This window comes from Colletotrichum godetiae (assembly GCF_030913485.1).
Source record: "Colletotrichum godetiae strain CBS 193.32 chromosome Unknown BDP55scaffold_96, whole genome shotgun sequence".
NCBI classification, from domain to species: domain Eukaryota; kingdom Fungi; phylum Ascomycota; class Sordariomycetes; order Glomerellales; family Glomerellaceae; genus Colletotrichum; species Colletotrichum godetiae.
Genome location: NW_026851344.1, coordinates 60,569 through 77,961, shown reverse-complemented (window position 1 = coordinate 77,961; position 17,393 = coordinate 60,569). Strand labels below are relative to the sequence as shown.

The following is a 17,393-nucleotide window of genomic DNA, read 5'->3' as shown; positions in this document are numbered from 1 at the left end:
ACTTGAGGCTGAAGTTAGATTTGGTTTGGACGAATTCACGCGACAAGGGCATCCTGACATTGGCAGTACCATAAGGTCACGTCAAAAATGGCACGCAATTGTCTCAGTCAGCTTCGGTACGACTTACACTCTCTCAGTCATATAGTTTCCTAGCTATTTATCGTTCACTCACTTAATGCACTCACTCATTCATACCGGTAGTCTTCAATGCCTCACTTACTCAGCTCACTGGAGTGGTGAGTGGTACGTGCGGAGAACCTTAGGTAAGTCACGATGATGGATGGACTCATTCCAGGTACGTAACCGGTTGAACTTGGGATGTTTGGAAACATTCTTTCACATTTCTCATTTTTACGACTACAATTTCCCATGCACGTCAACTCATGTCAAGCGCCTTTGCAACATCAAAAGTCCAGAACTCCGGCTTCGATATGACTCCCATCGGCCACTGACCGCTTCAAGATCGACAACCAACGTTGAAGAGTGAGACAGACCGTTGCAATGCTACCATCAACGCGGAGCTGGGCCGATCCAGACTCCCTGAAAAAGACCTGAGAAAGCCGTCACTCATCATCATCCGAAGTCTGTGATTGGCGCAGCTGTGCACCGCCATGGCGGCCCCCATATTTCCACCTCGCGTGGCGCCTGAATGCGCCACTCGTTTTCCCCCATTCCACCAAACATTCACGCTTCAGCATCATTGCATGAGAAACCCCCCGTCTCCCGCCAAGATCCCACGCGAGCCTATTAACTTGGTTTGGCGTCTTTCGGTGCTACGCCATCCCCGCTGAACAAGCTTGATTCACGATTCCTGCGAGCCTCTTTCCAGGCGCTGACTGGCCCGTCAAAGCACATCACCAGTGCCATGCTTGCCAGGCACGAAAAGCAGGGACAGGGACATGGCGGATGACGTCCCCAAGTGAGGGGAGGGAGCCCTTCATCAATTTCTCGCACCGCACCGTGGCATTCATGGCAACAAAGGATACTGGTGGCAATCTTCCACGCCGCTGGCAACACGCCATTGGCCATCTGTTTCTGTGGTCCGCCATTCCAGCCACAACTCAGCCATGCCTACATGGAAGCTGGTCTTGGTGCTTGCGTCTGGCTTGTAGGACAGGCCTGGCCTGGCTTTCCAAGAGAAGGGGATGACGGCGGCGGAAGGCGAAACTGGCAGGCGGCGTCAACGTCCACTAGGTACCTTGCAATGGGATGATCAGCCAGGAACGCCATCCGTGGCCCGTCGCTGCTACCCAAACACTGGGGATCTAGGTCATGCTTCGGGCTATTCCACCGCAGGAAGCTGGACATCGCCTGCTCTGCTCGCCCATAATTCGTTGCTGGGGCCTCCAGGGTACCGGGAAGGATTGCGACGCCAGAGGGGATCCCATGCCATGTATAAACTGAGTCTACCCGCCGCCTTTTGACATCTCTCGGCCGCCCTCTTTTCCGTCCAGCGTATGTTGTATTATGCTCCATTGCCCTTGATAAACACCCTTTGTGGCAATAATCATGGGACAGAAGCCTAGCAGCCCGTTGGCGACTTGTCTCGACAACGTCTGTGATGGCCGTTCCTCTTGCATTGGATACCCCAACGACCCTCTCTTCCAGCTCAACTGGGTGAAGCCGTACAACCTCGATATCCCGGTGGAGCCTATTGCCGTCACCAAACCGTCAACAGCGGAAGATGTCGCCGGATTCGTCAAGTGCGCTGCGGACAACAATGTCAAGGTGCAAGCCAAATCAGGCGGTCACTCATACGCGTAAGTCCCTCGAGATGTCTCCATGGTCTAGTCAACGACTAACACCGTTGTCTACTTGCAGCAACTTTGGCATTGGTGGTACCGACGGCGCTCTAGTCATTGACCTGGCCAACTTTCAGAACTTCTCCATGGACACGAACACTTGGCAGGCAACTATCGGCGGAGGCCACAAGCTGCACGACGTGACGGAAAAATTGCACGACAATGGGAAGAGAGCCATGGCTCACGGCACATGTCCCGGTGTAGGCATCGGAGGCCATGCTACAATTGTTAGTCCCCGATTGACGGTCCATCACGTCTTCGTGCGTCCTGCTAATGCAATTCACGTCTAGGGCGGTCTCGGCCCCAGCTCAAGGATGTGGGGAAGTTGTCTAGATCACGTTGTTGAAGTTGAGGTGGTCACCGCAGACGGCAAGATCCAGCGCGCAAGCGAATCCCAGAACTCGGACCTGTTCTTTGCTCTCAAGGGCGCCGGCGCCGGCTTCGGCGTCATCACCGAGTTTGTTATGCGGACCCACCCGGAACCCGGCGATGTCGTGCAGTACTCGTACGCCATCACTTTTGCCAAGCACCGCGATCTTGCACCTGTCTTCAAACAATGGCAAGACCTCATCTCCGATCCGGAGCTGGACCGTCGGTTCAGTAGCGAATTTGTGATGCAGGAGCTCGGCGTCGCCATCACGGCCACGTTTTACGGTACAGAGGATGAGTTCAAGAAGACGGGCATCCCGGACCGCATCCCCGAGGGCAAAATCTCCGTGGTAGTCAATGACTGGCTCGGCGACGTTGCTCAAAAGGCACAAGATGCGGCGCTCTGGTTGAGTGATATCCAATCACCCTTCACCTCCAAGAGTCTCGCATTCACCCGCAACGACCTCCTCAGCGAAGATGGTATCCAAGGAATGATGGACTACGTGGACGGTGCCGACCGTGGCACCCTGATTTGGTTCCTCATCTTCGACGTCACCGGCGGCGCCATCAACGACGTAGCCATGAACGCTACCGCCTACCGCCACCGCGATAAGGTCATGTTCTTCCAAGGCTACGGTGTCGGTATCCCCACGCTGAGCAGCAAGACCAAGGATTTCATGTCTGGAGTCGCCGACAAGATTCGGAAAGCGAGTCCAAACGAGTTGAGCACATATGCTGGGTACGTCGACCCGACACTCGACAACGCACAAGAGCGGTACTGGGGAACCAATCTCCCGACACTGGAGCGCATCAAGGCGACCTGGGATCCCAAGGACTTATTCTCGAATCCGCAGAGCGTGCGACCCAACGCGAGCGCAGAGATTGTTCAGCCCACGACTAGTGGTGGCTCGAATGGCTCTAATGGCTCGAATAATAGCGACTCGGGAGGCGGTAATAGCTAGGAAGGGGCCGGGAGCACCCGGCATTCACTTGGTCTTTCGGGACTTGCATTCACGACAGTTATGGTTTTGGCATTTTCTCTCTTCTTAGCATAAAGCACTGGCTCGGTAGATCACGAGGCAGTCGACTCGTTTCTCAAAGATACCCGGTATCAATTCAAGCATATTCTATTCAAATCAAAGTCTGGCCATCCATGCCGATTGTTACGCCATATGTACTCTTAATGTTGAAGGAAGCCTGCCAGGCATTCGAGTCGTTGCGTGTACAATTAAAGTCGTATGCGCGGAAGAATGCCGACTTGAGCAACGGTAAGCCCATAGGCAACCGTCATACGATCCTGGTCCGTACTTGGTGGGGGCCGTAATTTCGCCTTCTCGTCGACCAACACTCTTCATCAATCAACACCAACAGCTAGCATCAATTGAGACTCAGCGATCCTACAGCTTCCATGATGCTCGCCCTTGACGAAGCTTTCAACCTTTAGCAAAAGTCCAAAGCAATGTTAAGAGAACACCCGCCCGAAAGCTCAGTCACACAGCAACATCATCTCCAACCGTATACCCAATCACTTCACACCCTCAATCCACCTACCATGCCCTCCATAATCGACGGCCAACTCTCCCACCGCACCTACACCACCCGCGAATCCGCAGCCCGAATAATTCACATCCTCCACAACCCCTCTCTCCTCACGCCCCGCGAGGTCGTGCTGGGGATCTACCTCCTCTACATAACCTACTGCACAGTCCTCACGCTTCGGAGTATCGGGTACCTCGTCTTCGAGGCGGGCGGGCGCGAGATGTGGTGCCTGGCGGACCCGCCTGTGCCGGAATGGTATCCGCCCGGGTGGAAGGTGGAGCTGAGTCGGTGGGATTGTTTGCGGATATTGAGGTGGATGGTATTCAGGAGGCTTTGGGCTTTGGGGTATGAGCTTTTTGCTTGGGGTATTTTGGGGGCGTTGGGGGCGTTTACGGTAGAGGAGGGGATGAGGTGGGTTCGAGGGTGAGTGAGGTTGGTGATGTGTGGGTGGGTGTATGGATTAAGTTGAGGGTGGTGGCCTTGATGATGATGTGTTAGGCAGCGACTTTGAAGTTTGAGGGTTTTGAGAGGGACTCTGAAGAGCATCACTCACGATGAGAATCATAGCGTTTTGACGTAGCAAGTCAGATGAGGAGCGACGAGTGTATTCAAACGGTCAACCTTCCTTGGTGACGGTTAATCTGTCTAGTTCATTTCAAGGACTCCTTTTCACCAAGGATCCTTTTCCAAATTGCATATTTGATCACTTCTAGTCATGAATTTTGTGAAGCCACAACAACAAGAACGACTCGAGATCAGTTTAACGTCGGCCAAGTCCGATATTCCGTCAAGATGAGAGACTTCAACTCCGGGTGTATGAAGCCTCCTGCATCGCGGCCCCTCGTAGCTCAGCATAGCCATCTCGCTCGCAATTTTCCTCCTTAGCCTGCGGGCGGGGGGTTTTCTAGTCTCCCATCACCAATCGTCGTCGTCGCCCTCGTGTTCACTCAATAGCCATGGTTCATGGTTACGAACGGGGTAGCAGAAAGGGTTCAAGCAATCTGTCCCGGAACACCGGAATCAAATGAGCACCATCAACAGGAAGAGTTGGGGCATGGGATGTTCGCACCCTGGAGGTCTCTGAGCTGGGTAACTTCGGGAAGAACCTTTCGCGTCATAATGGCACCCTTAGTGTTGAAGTTAGGCAGGTTATTCGACGAACACAGTTCTGCCAATGAGATTGATACTAACAAGTACCATACCGATTTCACTGCAATTTGCACTCCTCCCAAGGCGATGACGGGGCGCTGGGCATCGTGGGAAAGCAAGGCCTAGAAAAGCCCCAGACATTCACGAAGCAGCTAAGTAAGAAGTCGACCCTTTATCTCCGCGACCAGTTGTTCTTGACAGATTGGAGCACAGCAATTTTATCCCACCTAGAGGCGTTGGGCGAAGGGTGAGGATCCACCTTTGACATCCCGCCAATTGTGATGGGCCGCGTTAGGCCTGCCCGTGTGTTAGTGAAGCACGCATATCAAACTCCTCCACAGTCAGAAGTTCGCTTTCCAAAGGCTAGCTAAGACTGACATGGGGTATCAAGATGCGCGATCGTCACTACGATCTCCTACTCCCCTAAAGGTAATGAAGTGAGGTGACTCGGGGAGAGTTGGCGAGAGCAGTTGATCTGGACTGGTTGTTTCCCCTTCGCCGGTTGGCGCTTGCTTGGGTCTGTTCACTGCGAACCAGACTCGCCAGAAATCTGAAGTCAGCCAGAGAGGCTGTCATCTTCTTTACTTCTTCCCCCACTTGCTCGCACTGGCAACTTGCGTCTGCCTTCAATTATATAATAATAATTCACTGCGATTTCAATTCCCCCCGAAGCAATGATGAGGGGCCATGGGAGGGAGTGGGGCAAGACGTGCAGCGGGGTCTCTGTCATCAAAAACAGAGCAAAAGATTTTTGGGATAGCTTATCTAATCTACACGTGACCGATAATTTTGGCTCGGGTAAGGGGGAAACGTAGGGTTCGGTGCTCCACACCAGCGATTCACCAAAAACATTTTCGAAGTCGTGAAATTTCCAGCCTAGTTCACGATTCCACGTCCGCCATCTAACCCTCCAGCCAGCCCCGTAGTTGAATTCGACACCCCCAAACCGACACAATGGCCAAGCTCTCGTAAGTTATTGTCATTCTACTCTTCGAATCCAGCAACGGCGCAAAATTTTCGGCTTCTTTTCACCCCTCCTCCAGCGACCACGGAGGTTTTTGGTGGGATGCACGCAACAGGAAGCAGGCGGGCGGTCGAAATTTCGACGCACAACAACGAGGATCAACGCAGGGAAAGAGGAGGAAATTTTGACGATGGCAAGGCAAAGGCCAGAAGTATAGGATTGGGATTCGACTGCGACAGAAACACCGAGTGACGGCATACACGAATGGAAAATAAACACACTGCGAAACGATTACCCCCCGCCTACCGCTAGCCCACCACGAGAAACGAAATTTTGCGCCGACAATGGAGGAGACATGAACAGAGAAAACTCTGGCAAAATCCCAGACGCGGAAATGCTGACCAGATTCCTATAGTCGCGGTGCCCCCGGTGGCAAGCTCAAGATGACCCTCGGTCTTCCCGTGTACGAACTCTCCTCTCTCCCCGAATGAGAGAACTCCTCTCTGGTGTGGAAACTCGTCGCTGACTTTGTTGCTTCAGTGGTGCCGTCATGAACTGCGCCGACAACTCTGGTGCCCGTAACCTTTACATCATCTCCGTCAAGGGTATCGGTGCTCGTCTCAACAGACTGCCTGCCGGTGGTGTCGGTGACATGGTTATGGCCACCGTCAAGAAGGGAAAGCCCGAACTCCGCAAGAAGGTCCACCCCGCCGTCATCGTTCGCCAGTCCAAGCCCTGGAAGCGTTTCGACGGTGTCTTCCTGTACTTCGAGGACAACGCTGGTGTCGTAAGTACTATCCGTCATCTATGGGGGGATAGGACGTTTCGGAAGGGATATGGCCACGCGGTTTTCGCAGGGCCAGCCTCAGACGATGACGTTGCTGTTTCGAGGTGACAATCATCAAAAACTCTGCTAACACAACTACCACAGATCGTCAACCCCAAGGGTGAGATGAAGGGCTCTGCCATCACCGGCCCCGTCGGTAAGGAGGCTGCTGAGCTCTGGCCCGTAAGTTCTCCCAAAATGAACGACATCCTCGAGACATTTGAGACTAACACCCATATCCAGCGTATTGCCAGCAACTCTGGTGTCGTCATGTAAAGGAGTTTTTTTTACACAAGTCAAGAAATAAAAGGGCGAAAGGACGACGTTATGGCTACGGATTAGGTCAACCGGTGCGAACCATTGGGACATACTTCATCACCCCTCTTCCTCCTCTCTCTGTGACAACCTCTCTTCCCCTACCATGTCGTCATGAATGAGAGAGCCGAGGTCGAATGGATTCATCACACACAAAACACCATCTGAAAGAGGGTTGTGGGCCTGGTTTTTTCTTTTTAGTTTCCTCGCTGGACTGGCAGGCTCTGCATTTCGGCTGTGGCGTGTAAAGGGAAAGAAATTCATACCAGGCATTTCGCATACAGGAGAGATACAAAAATCCGATTCTTTGCGCACGTTACACACACATTTTCCTCCAATCTTTCCAATGGCTCGCCGTTCTGGCGCCCGCGCCGGATGTGAATCGATATTGCCTGTGATGTGCCCCAGAAGACGAGTGCCGACGAATCCCGACCGGGGAAATGCCCGACCCATTTAGCAAACCAGTCAGTATAGGTGTGGAGTGAGAGTCCCGTCTAGATCGTCGGGACAGACAACCCAGTTGGGAAACTTGAAAATGATGGCGCACAGCAATTTAAACCCCCTCGCAGGCCATGGCTTGTAATAACATTGGCATCCATCTTGACTGTGAGTGGTATTCTCCCAGGCTCAGTAGGAGGCACGTAAGATCGATCAAGCCTAGGTGTGAGCCAAAATTGCAGTGCTCAGGCAACGACGCATCTGATGCTCTTGCCACTGTTTCGCTCAACTCAGCCGAGTCGCTGCCTTGACGAGGCAACCTGCGCGACCAAGATGGGCCGCGCGTATGTGGGAGAAAGGGAAAAAGAAGTAATCAGCGTGATCGCAGCATACCAAGTAAGGTTGAATCCGGATTATTTCGTTGTGTTGTCTGGCTGGCCTGAATGAATGTGCGAGATAAAAGTGTAGCTTTTAAGCTGCCAAAAGACATTCAGACCCGTGGAGTGAGTTGGAATTGCTGTGAAGATGCTAAAACGAGGCTTAGCTATCACTCGATTGGCTAGAGGCCGTCGACAAACGACTTCCAGGACGAAGGCTACCAAGCATTACCCAATGATGCCTCACGAAAGAAATGACGTTATTTGTTTGCAATGCGAATCTTCAATGATGATGAGAACCAAAATTATTATTTCGGAGATATCCAAATCTCAGTAAGCGGCAAGCGGCCACTTTTTGCAACTCAGATATAGTGCTGGGCTCATAGAGGAATGAAGTAAAGATGCAATGAAACGAGTCGATAGATGGATAAGAGAGCCACTGCGGGTTAACCACAGGTCATTTCAAATATGAACGTGCTCACGCACAAGGCGCGCTTGGTAACAGCACGGCCTACTGGGGGGTGTAGAAATTGCTGTGAAAAGAGCTAGCAAGCAGGTTGCCGCCCCTGCCCGAGCACAATTATGCGAATGCCAATCACGTCGTGGTCCCGCAGCCCGCACGCAAAGCTGACACTACCATACCCCGACCCGAAGTCCAACGATGGATTTGTGTGAAGAGGAGGTGGTCTCCCTATGATGAGGAACAGAATGGCTTTTGTATTGGAATTGGCTAGGCTACCCCGTCAGCTTCGAGTGCTCAAGATGATGGCTACCGATGGCCTGGAAGGTCGGAGTTAAAGAACATGACGAGCGAGTTGAGGTCACGAACTGTATCTACAGCGACGGGCACTTGTGTGGAAGGCCCTGGTATTACTCTGAAAGCGTCAATAAATTCGGCGATGGAGGCTTTCCGGTCTCTCGGGGATTCGGGGAAGCTGAGTTTGTGACGAGGTACTCATCTCATCAAGCGAAAGAGTCGCCAAACCGTACTTTGATACGGTTGGACAGCATCGACGGCCACGTAGACAAGAAACTTCAAGGATGGCAAAGGCAGGTCATCGGGTCACAGCAAGAACATCCTGTAGATGTGGCATTAACGTCAATTTCGTCAGATAGTATCGACTCTATCCTGCCACCGCCCTCGTACCAGAAGACGAACCCCCACTCATCCATCACCGACCCATATCCTAGGGCGTCTCAACGGAATCCTTCAAGTAGGAAATCAGAGCCAGTATCCCTCATCCACGAGCCGCTCAGAAATGCGGAAACTCTCTCTCTCCTACCCCGAGGCCGAGTACCAGATAGTCCACGACTTGACTCTCCGCCTCCATTGGTGTGCCGCTTCTGCAAAACCGCTCACTATAGGGAGCTGGCTCCAAGTCGACGAAATTTCGTATTCGTCGCATAGAATCAAGAAAAGGTTGGCGCAAATACACAAGAGCCGAAAAAAAGACTTCGATAACATGAAAATGTGACGGAGACAGCGGCACTGTAAAATCCTCGGTCGCATTGGAAGCCGAGGTTGGTGTGCCGTTCCGTCGATCCATCAATGCAAAGATCCATACGCTCTCTCCTCTTTTTTTGGTTTCCAACACTCGAATCGAAAATAAAATAATCGGATGCCCTCGCCTCCCGATGCTGATGTAAGAGAGATCATTTCCCAAGGTGCCTCTCCCGATATGTGTACTCGAACAAGAAAACTGAATTAGGTGTGTATCGACGCGGGTCTTTCGTGTTCGTCTGCCCGAGGTCGTCCACTGCCATCCGGCTGCGACTTTCGTCATACGAATGGGTATGCAATGCTGATCGTAGAAGACTGGAAAATAGTTGCTCTGAGAAGCACGTAATGCTGATAATGATATTCATGGGTCTCGTGACCTTTTGTGGGTTGTGTTATGTTGATGTGATCCATACGGGTCATCATCTTGCTCTGCGTGATGGCTTTACCTGCCGTTCTCGACGGACTGTTATGCAAAGTCAGTTGCTTTTACTTTCGTTACTGTCCCTGTCCCATGGGGAAGGGCGCCGGTTGTCCAGATTGCTGGAGTTGCATGGCTTTCTGCTGAGCGACTCGGGCCGCATCAGCTTCGGCTGCGGCAGCTGCTGCCTTTTTCGCAGCCAGGGTGGCTTTTCGCTTATTGACAGCGCCCTGCATGCTGCCATTGAGCCATCGTTCTGAAAATATTGTTAGTGGACTGTGATATCAGTGATGGGATTAGGTGGAAAGTACTTTTCATCGAGGCGGACATCTTCTCCGACTTGGTCATGGTGGAGTAATCCTTCTCCTCCCCTTCGGCCTGGCTAGGCGGGGCTGATGACTTGGCCGAGGTAGGTGCAGACATCGGGGCTGGTCGAGGGGTCGACAGGTTATACTCGCTGACGTCGGTCGATGTTTGGCGCGGTGAGGCCGGGGGCTTGATGGTCCATCTGGAGCCATTGTTGATCAACTTGAAGGACACTACCAGCCGGGGCAGAGGTGATTCGGGTGCATCGAGAGTCGCAGCGAAGCGGTGTATATCAGCCAGAATGTGTTCGCTCAACGTCTCCTTGGGTGCGAGCTCTGGGGCGCTTTGCTTTCTGTTAATGCGAATGATGCGTGCCTTCTTGGGCTGGGGCTCGGCCTCCACTTCTTCCTCATCGACTTCCTCCTCATCCTGCCAGTTTCGCTGTCGCTTCTTCTGGCGCAGCCCATAGGTAGATCCGGCGTCCGAGATAGTGGCCATGGACGATGCCGAGGTAGGGCGAGATTCGTCGGTTGTTTCGGGTGCAGCAATTGCAACATGGCCGTTGCTCTTTCGCTGCGCTGCGCGACCTCTCTTGGGAGTGCGCTTCTCGGGCTCTTCTGGCTCCTCCTCGACAATGGCGGCTGACTTTGGTTGTCTGCCACGCTTGCGCTTGGGAGGCTGTACCTGCTCTGGCTCCGGCGGCGGGATGATAGCCTCTTCTTCGGGAACAGGTGAAGTCGGCTCCGAGACCACCACAGCGGACTTCCTACCCCTCGGGCCTCTCTTTTTGGGGCCGGGCTTGGCAGGTGATATTGTTTGTGGCTCAGGCTCAGGCTCCTCATCGGGGTCTTGAGCAGATGCCGCCTTCTCTGCGGCGGCGGCCCTACCGCGTTTCTTCGGGCCCGGCTTGTTACTTCCCGGAGTTGCTGCACGGTGGTCGTCCTGTAACACACCGTCAAACAACTTCGGGGGGTTGCGAGTTCTCTTGCCAGAGACGATGACTCCGTCGCCCTCGGCAGCCTTGGCGCTTGCTTGCGGCTGGCTTCGAAGTTGGCGAACACCCTCTCCTCCTCCACCCTTCTGGGCGCCGGGATCTTGATTGCCGACTTTGTTGGGGTGAGGATCGTACTCAAAGTGATACGTAGCGGCCATGATCCTGTCTTGCAAGCGTTGTTCGAGAATTCCGGCGTCTTTCTCTTTAATCGTGGCTCGGGAGCCCTGCACCTCAAACTCTTTTTCCATGTATGAGTCAACCTTGGCAAAGGCGTTCAAGTCGGCAGTCTTCTTTTCGTAGGCGGCATCTTGAATTGCGCGACGCTGGGCATTTTCTTGATCGTCTACGATCCTGCTGCACTCCTTGTACTCTTCTTGATAGGCGAGGAGGCATTCGTTGGCCTGAGCCAGAAGGTCCCAGAGCTCCTCTTGGGGGAGGTCCTCAGAGTCCTTCAAGAAGGCTAGGAATTCGGCAGGATCTCTAACCTTTTTGAATTTGTACTGTTTCCTGAAGCGCTGCTTGGGCATCAAGGCTGGTGTGCTGGTTCCAGTGGCGGCCGAGGGCACGACTGGCGACCCTTGACGGGGCGTAAGTGCGGGAGTCGGGGCAGCCGAGTTGTAAGCGGATCCTTGGGAAAGTTGCTGACCCTGACTGTCGGGTGCGAAATCCTCATCGTGTTCGGCGTCGCGCTCAGCGTCGTCAACTTCACCGTCCGCATCGACATTGGTGCCATCCTCTGCGTCTGCTTCAGCACCTTGAGCATGAGCATGAGCATTGGCATCCTCGGGCGTCTCTTCAGCGGTCTCTCGCTCGCCGGAAGCTTCTGCGGCGTCGGCGTTTGAAGTGGGCGCAGACGCCTCGACAGCGACGGGGTAGATGGAGTGGGTGACATATTCGCCAGCAATGTAGGGTGTAAGGTGGGACCACGCATAGCGCTTCTTTTTCGCCTCAGGAGCGGCGGACTGGGGCTGCGGGGATGCTGCTTTGGGTTCAGGAACAGCAACATCATCCTGCATCTCTGCATTGGGTTCTTCTGCGATGTCAACGTCCATCTCGTCTTGGGGCCGGGACAAATCCTCGGACTGAGTCGTGAATGATACAGGGATGTCGACATCTTGTGAAGGGGCGGTAGATTGTGTATTTAACGGCTCCTCTAGAGGCGGAAGCTTACTTTCGGTCGCTTCAACATGACCATTTACCTTTGCGTCCTCTGTTGACACATCGGCGATAGCCTCTCGTGGTTCTTCAATCCGCTGTGCGACGTTGACATGGTCGGTGTCGGTGTTGGTGGCGTTGAAAATCCGAGTAACGGCTGGTGTGGAATTTTCCTGGGTACCGGAGACAACAGCAGAGTCGGTGTTGGCTGCCGGCTCAGCCATCTCCGGTAGAGCCGTTCTTTGCGGTACACTCTCAGTAGGCCGCACGGGAGAACTGGCTTCTCTCTTGGGCTGGATTGAATAGTCTTCGACGAATTCGCCATGATGGACTGTTGTCGCCTCGGTGTCTGGGCGCGGGCCAGTGTTTCCGATAATGGTGACTTGGTTGACGCGGATGGGCTGAGGGTGCGCAATGATAGGGCTTGACACCACATTCGCGGCGGTAACAATGTCGTCGGGAACGGGTTGTGCTTGGCTCGATTGACTCTCATCCTGCTTGATGATATGATGGTCAATGGGAGAGGCCAGCTGAAGTATTACCTGAGTCTTGCGCTGGATGGGTGACGAGAGCTGGTGGTCATGGGTTTCTGGAAGGGAGGCGTGACCGGAGATGTCCTTGTCATTGTCATCATGGTCAGATGCATCATCGGAGCTGATGAGGTCAGAAGAATCGCCCACCACTTCAATAGTGTCTTTGACAATATCCTCGTCTGATTGCTGAGAGTAGAAGGATTGTTGTTCGACGAGGTTCTTCCGGGCCGGTGTCCGACGACGAGCGGCGGTAATGCTGGCGACGGAAAATTCTCTTGAGCTGGCGCGGCGTTTCTGTGCCGTGGGAGTGTAGTACTCTTCGTCGACGACTTCACTATCAGCCCGCTTCTTGCGGGTAGCAGTGCGAGGAGCCGGGATCGCAATCTCGGGCAGCTCATCCTCAAAGTCTGCGGCGGAGTAGTCGATTTTGGCACGCTTTCTCAAAGTGTGAGGGCCCTTGCGGTAGGTCTCGTCTTCTTCATCGGCGGGTCCGTCAAAGCCGCTGGTGCGAGATCTCTTTCTAAGAGCCTTGCCCGGGCCAGGGCCAGGGCCAGAACCGCCTGTGCTGGGAGATGAGCGGACGCTGAAGGGGTTATTCATGGGAATGGGCTTTGCGTTGCGGCGATTTGGAGGTGCCGTCTGAGGAGTGCGAGAGGCAGCAACGGGAGGAGAGCGCGTCATGATGCTCGAGTTTGACTCGCCGCCGGCGCTGGTATCAGACTGGATGCTGGAAGTAGGAAGAGTTTTCCGGCGATTCGGACGGCCACCACGAGAGCGCTGGTCCATATCTATAAGGGCAGCGGGTGTGTGATGGTGCGCTCAAGTAAGAACAGGTGAAGAGGTGACCTGGCTTACGGAGACGGATGTGTAGATGATTCGGGGGTAGAAGGGGAGCCGCAATAAGATGGCGGAGAAAGCCGAGAAGTCATTCAATGAGAGGGGAGGCGACTGCTCTGAATATTGATTGTGATGTGAAGGAGGAATAATTGATCCCCTCTCCCCTCGTAAAATTAACGGGTGTGAGTAAGAGGCGGTCGAAAGGGGGGAGGGAGGTTGAAGGTGAAGGTGCTGGCAAAACCCGGGTTTGATGCAAGTAAGTGGTGATGTGGTGGTTTGACTTGGACCACCCGACTGACTGAGAGCTGAGAGTGATAGCCAAAGGTGGTGAGTGGTGAGTGAGTGAGTGAGCGAGACCGAAAGAGAGAGAGAGAGAGAGAGAGAGAGACCTGAGCTGAGGAAACGGGCCTTGCTGGTGTCAATACCAAATAAGAGGTCAAATTTGGGAGCAGACAGGACGGGTCTGCGCGATAGCTAGAGCAAACAAAAATACGCTCTGGAGAAAGCTGAAAAGCCAAGGAAAATAGCGACGATATTTTCAAGAGGGCAAAGAAGTTGTGAGGTGAAGATATCTGGCGTGGAAAAAGTGGTGATTTGTGCTGTTGGTGGCCCCTTCCTGTCTTGTTGCTGAGATGGCTCTTTCCCGTCTTCACTTTGACTTGCATTTCTCAATTTTGCCAGCCGGGGCCCTGTCCACGTCCACACGTCCGCCTCTTGGCTGGCCTGGCTCAGGCTGGCTGCCACTTCCTCCCGTTCCGTTACTGGCTGGCGGGGGCCGAGAGAGAGAAAGGGAAGGCACGACTGGGGCCCCTTTGGAACGCTCCTGCACTGGCATTGGCTGTTAGTTCCTTCCGAGCCAGTCATGCCTGGACCCCAAGGCAATAGGAAGGGAAGGAACGAAAAAAAACGGTACGTGGGTACAAGGGCCCAAGGGGGGAAAGGGAACTCGGGAGTGAGATACGTACCTCCGGTTCACTCTCACCCCAAGTTCCCGTCCCATCGCAGCCAATCCATCCAAGCTACGGGTGCCGTGGTGGGAGATCAATCAGCGGCTATGAGCCCTGCTCAACTCCCTATAATGTGCTTTCTACAGCGGGATCTTTAGTGGATAAAGCGCTAAATCTAGGGAGCAAGGCCCCTAACAGCCTGCTGTAAGCCTGAATAGACCGAAGATGGGAACTCAGCCCGGCCAGATGGCGACTTCAGACGGGGACCCACAAGACACGCTTTTTTCATTTCCGACTGGGGATGGGCGTCCACTCAGAGCCAATGAGATGACACGCTTCTCGTCCACTCCGGATCTGGACTAGCGCATTCCTTCTCTCCGCTTGATGCATGTTCCGTCCCTGGTGATGCATGTCTCCAGCAGCTGTCGCCAATATGTGTAGTGCTGTGCCTGCGCTGGTGCATCACATTCCCCCGTTTGGTTCACAGTTGGACAACGTTAGTATAGGTTCAACTACGTCTTTTCATCAACCACCCATCATCATTTGAACAGTGAGCTAGAGTCTCTCTGTTACACCCTCCGATAGGTATCGCATTGATCGCTTCGGCCTGGCCCGTCGGACTTAGTACCCCACGCTATCTTGCTCCTTCGAGCTCTTGTTTCACGGTATCCTGATACCTAGCGTTGCCTGACTAAGCTTGCCGGGCATCCCTTTTGGAGCTACCTAACCGCCCTCAAAGTGCTGCACCTTTTAGCTAGTGACGTCTGCCCCGCAACATCACCAATACCACAAGACCTCCATCGCCCAATATGGCTTCCAAGAAGACTAAGTCCGCCGCTGCCGGCGACGATATTGACGACCTCTTTGATGGCATTAGTGACAATGTTGCTCCCCCCAAGAAGTCGCTCGAGAAGAAGCCCAAGCCTACCACCGCCGCCTCCAAGGCCATGGCTGATAACGACATCCTGGCCGAGCTCGAGAAGGACCTCGAGCAACCCTCCCGTCCGCATACGCCGCGTCTTAAGGAGACGGCAGCGAAGGGCATTCCCAAACGTTCTGCGACCCCTACCACCGATGACAAGTCGACTGCCCCCCGCAAGTCTACCGACAGCGCACGATCTCTCCGCGCGAGCTTCACACCCAGTGCCACGAGCTCCGACCTGCAAGAACCTGAGAAGAGACCTGCTGAGCAGCTTGTCGCCGCCTCTTCGTCAGCTGCTGCTCCCGAAGCCGCGCCCGCTGCGGGAGGTGGTTGGTGGGGTGGCATCTTTAACACGGCCACTGCTGCCATGAAGCAGGCCGAGGCTGCTGTCAAGGAGATTCAGAAGAACGAGGAAGCCAAAAAATGGGCCGAACAAGTTCGAGGAAATGTTGGTGGCCTCAGGGCTCTTGGTAAGTCCCTAAGCTGATTGCGCCGCCTTGTCAACACAACCAAGGCACGTTGGTAGACATAGAGCAACCAGGTGCTGACACTACCTCAACAGGTGACAACCTTCGCCAGCAAGCCCTTCCGACATTCACAAACATCCTTCATACCATTGCTCCTCCCATCAGCTCCCACGAGAGACTCCTCATCCACATTGCCCACGATATGGTCGGATACCCTTCCCTCGATCCCTTGATCTACGGCACCTTCTCCCGCGTCATGTCCCAAGTGGAGGGCGGTGAGTTGATGGTCATTCAGAGAGGCCAGGAAACCCACAGCCGCAGATACTCCAGCGACGGTGGCGCGGGCTGGAGAGACGGTCCTTGGTGGAGACAATCTGACTCCCCGCGTGACCTGGGTCTGATCAAGGGTCTGACTGAGGGCACGAAACTCTGCCGTGCTGGAGCTGAAGGTTACGCCAGCGAGTACTTTGCAGCCAACGGCGGTGTCGAGCAGGCTCGGCTACGTGCAACTGAGCCGGTGAGCGAAGACAATCCGGTTCGCAGCTCCGACCTGTTCCTTGCCATCCAGGCTGTGGGTACTACGGCCGACGCGGGTCTCTTTGCCCGTACGTCCGCTGTTGAGAAGGAGAAGGAGGCTTCGGCCGTGGCCGAGCAGGACGACGCCGACGAGATGGTTTGCTTCGCCGTCTTCTGCCTCGACCCTGTCCATGAGATCGAGTACTCGGCCATCAGCCAGTCCATCCCGGCCAAGTGGATCCGCTGGCTGGACGCCTCCAACCCGCTGACTCCTGCCAGTGGCGAGGACGGCCAGGAAGATTTCCTGGGTCAATCAATTCCGGACGAGATCCGTGAGATTGTCGAGGGCGGTGGTGTCGATCCCCGCGAGTGGGTCGCCGAGTGGATCGAGGAGTTGCTGAGTCTGTCTGTGGGTGTTGTGGCACAGAGATATGTTGCCAGGAGAATGGGTGTCGGCGAAGGAGGTATCGGCAAGGGCAAGAGGCGTATGGACGAGCTCGTCCAAGATGGCGGTGGCGAGGCTGCTCGGGCTGGTCTCATCTAAGCCCGTACCGGATAGCAGTGACTGTATGATTTTATCTAGGTGTTCGGGTATACCGCTTTCTTTATCAATATCATCGAAAATTCATTATCATTATACAAATGGCATCGTCAGTGGCCCCGTGCTTGCCTGCCGGTTTGCTAAATATCTTGATCTTCAGTCAACCTTATTCGCGGGTAACAAACAATTAGACCTCGGCATATAATCTAATGAAGCGCGTGGTTGATGTTTCTCAGACAAGCCCGCGAATGACAAAACTAATGGGTCTATATTTTCGTTTGCGAGCTTAGACGCCTGGCACATTCGTATTGTCACCAACTTCTTGACTTCCGAGTTTGTTAGTATTGCCTCTGAGAAAGAAATAACAACAGGGTAATATTGACGTCGTGGCCTCCCAACTTTCTTCAGTCACCGAATCAACGCTCTTCTCTCTGAAGCCTGGTTCTGAAGTCACCTTTATTCCAGCCGACTTACACG

General features: G+C 54.0%; 5 protein-coding genes across 5 annotated transcripts; 4 read left to right on the top strand and 1 right to left on the bottom strand.

Moving 5' to 3' along the window:
* The first annotated feature begins 1,269 nt into the window (after positions 1-1,269).
* On the top strand, positions 1,270-3,382 carry BDP55DRAFT_440817 (uncharacterized protein). The gene is made up of 3 exons (XM_060567588.1): positions 1,270-1,760; positions 1,822-2,029; positions 2,093-3,382. Exons 1-3 carry the CDS (start codon positions 1,510-1,512, stop codon positions 3,131-3,133), a joined length of 1,500 nt encoding a protein of 499 aa, XP_060422092.1. The 5' UTR covers positions 1,270-1,509; the 3' UTR covers positions 3,134-3,382.
* Positions 3,383-5,697: 2,315 nt separating this feature from the next.
* Positions 5,698-7,342, top strand: BDP55DRAFT_440728 (60S ribosomal protein L23). The gene is made up of 5 exons (XM_060567587.1): positions 5,698-5,827; positions 6,239-6,286; positions 6,364-6,610; positions 6,755-6,832; positions 6,893-7,342. The coding sequence occupies exons 1-5, from the start codon at positions 5,814-5,816 to the stop codon at positions 6,923-6,925; spliced, it is 420 nt and encodes a 139-aa protein (XP_060422091.1). The 5' UTR covers positions 5,698-5,813; the 3' UTR covers positions 6,926-7,342.
* Positions 7,343-8,401: 1,059 nt separating this feature from the next.
* Positions 8,402-9,481, top strand: BDP55DRAFT_440712 (uncharacterized protein). Its single transcript, XM_060567585.1, has one exon. The coding sequence runs from the start codon at positions 8,555-8,557 to the stop codon at positions 9,185-9,187; it is 633 nt and encodes a 210-aa protein (XP_060422090.1). The 5' UTR covers positions 8,402-8,554; the 3' UTR covers positions 9,188-9,481.
* Positions 9,482-13,584, bottom strand: BDP55DRAFT_440715 (uncharacterized protein). Its single transcript, XM_060567586.1, has 2 exons — positions 10,010-13,584; positions 9,482-9,954 (listed from the first exon to the last, which is right to left on the bottom strand). The coding sequence occupies exons 1-2, from the start codon at positions 13,470-13,472 to the stop codon at positions 9,776-9,778; spliced, it is 3,642 nt and encodes a 1,213-aa protein (XP_060422089.1). The 5' UTR covers positions 13,473-13,584; the 3' UTR covers positions 9,482-9,775.
* A 1,695-nt stretch (positions 13,585-15,279) lies between these two features.
* Positions 15,280-16,919, top strand: BDP55DRAFT_567467 (maintenance of telomere capping protein 1; the record flags this gene model as incomplete). Its single annotated transcript, XM_060570596.1, has 2 exons — positions 15,280-15,862; positions 15,955-16,919. The coding sequence occupies 2 exons, from the start codon at positions 15,280-15,282 to the stop codon at positions 16,917-16,919; spliced, it is 1,548 nt and encodes a 515-aa protein (XP_060422088.1).
* Positions 16,920-17,393: the final 474 nt, after the last annotated feature.

Excerpts from the sequence above, each read along its gene's own strand:
- BDP55DRAFT_440817 (XM_060567588.1), top strand. The coding sequence starts at position 1,510 with ATGGGACAGAAGCCTAGCAGCCCGTTGGCGACTTGTCTCGACAACGTC. Across the intron at positions 1,761-1,821 it reads TCAGGCGGTCACTCATACGC|CAACTTTGGCATTGGTGGTA; the intron begins GTAAGTCCCTCG and ends GTCTACTTGCAG. Across the intron at positions 2,030-2,092 it reads TCGGAGGCCATGCTACAATT|GGCGGTCTCGGCCCCAGCTC; the intron begins GTTAGTCCCCGA and ends ATTCACGTCTAG.
- BDP55DRAFT_440728 (XM_060567587.1), top strand. Across the intron at positions 6,287-6,363 it reads ATGACCCTCGGTCTTCCCGT|TGGTGCCGTCATGAACTGCG; the intron begins GTACGAACTCTC and ends TTGTTGCTTCAG. Across the intron at positions 6,611-6,754 it reads TCGAGGACAACGCTGGTGTC|ATCGTCAACCCCAAGGGTGA; the intron begins GTAAGTACTATC and ends CAACTACCACAG.
- BDP55DRAFT_440712 (XM_060567585.1), top strand. The coding sequence starts at position 8,555 with ATGGCCTGGAAGGTCGGAGTTAAAGAACATGACGAGCGAGTTGAGGTC.
- BDP55DRAFT_440715 (XM_060567586.1), bottom strand. The coding sequence starts at position 13,472 with ATGGACCAGCGCTCTCGTGGTGGCCGTCCGAATCGCCGGAAAACTCTT. Across the intron at positions 9,955-10,009 it reads GATGTCCGCCTCGATGAAAA|AACGATGGCTCAATGGCAGC; the intron begins GTACTTTCCACC and ends CAATATTTTCAG.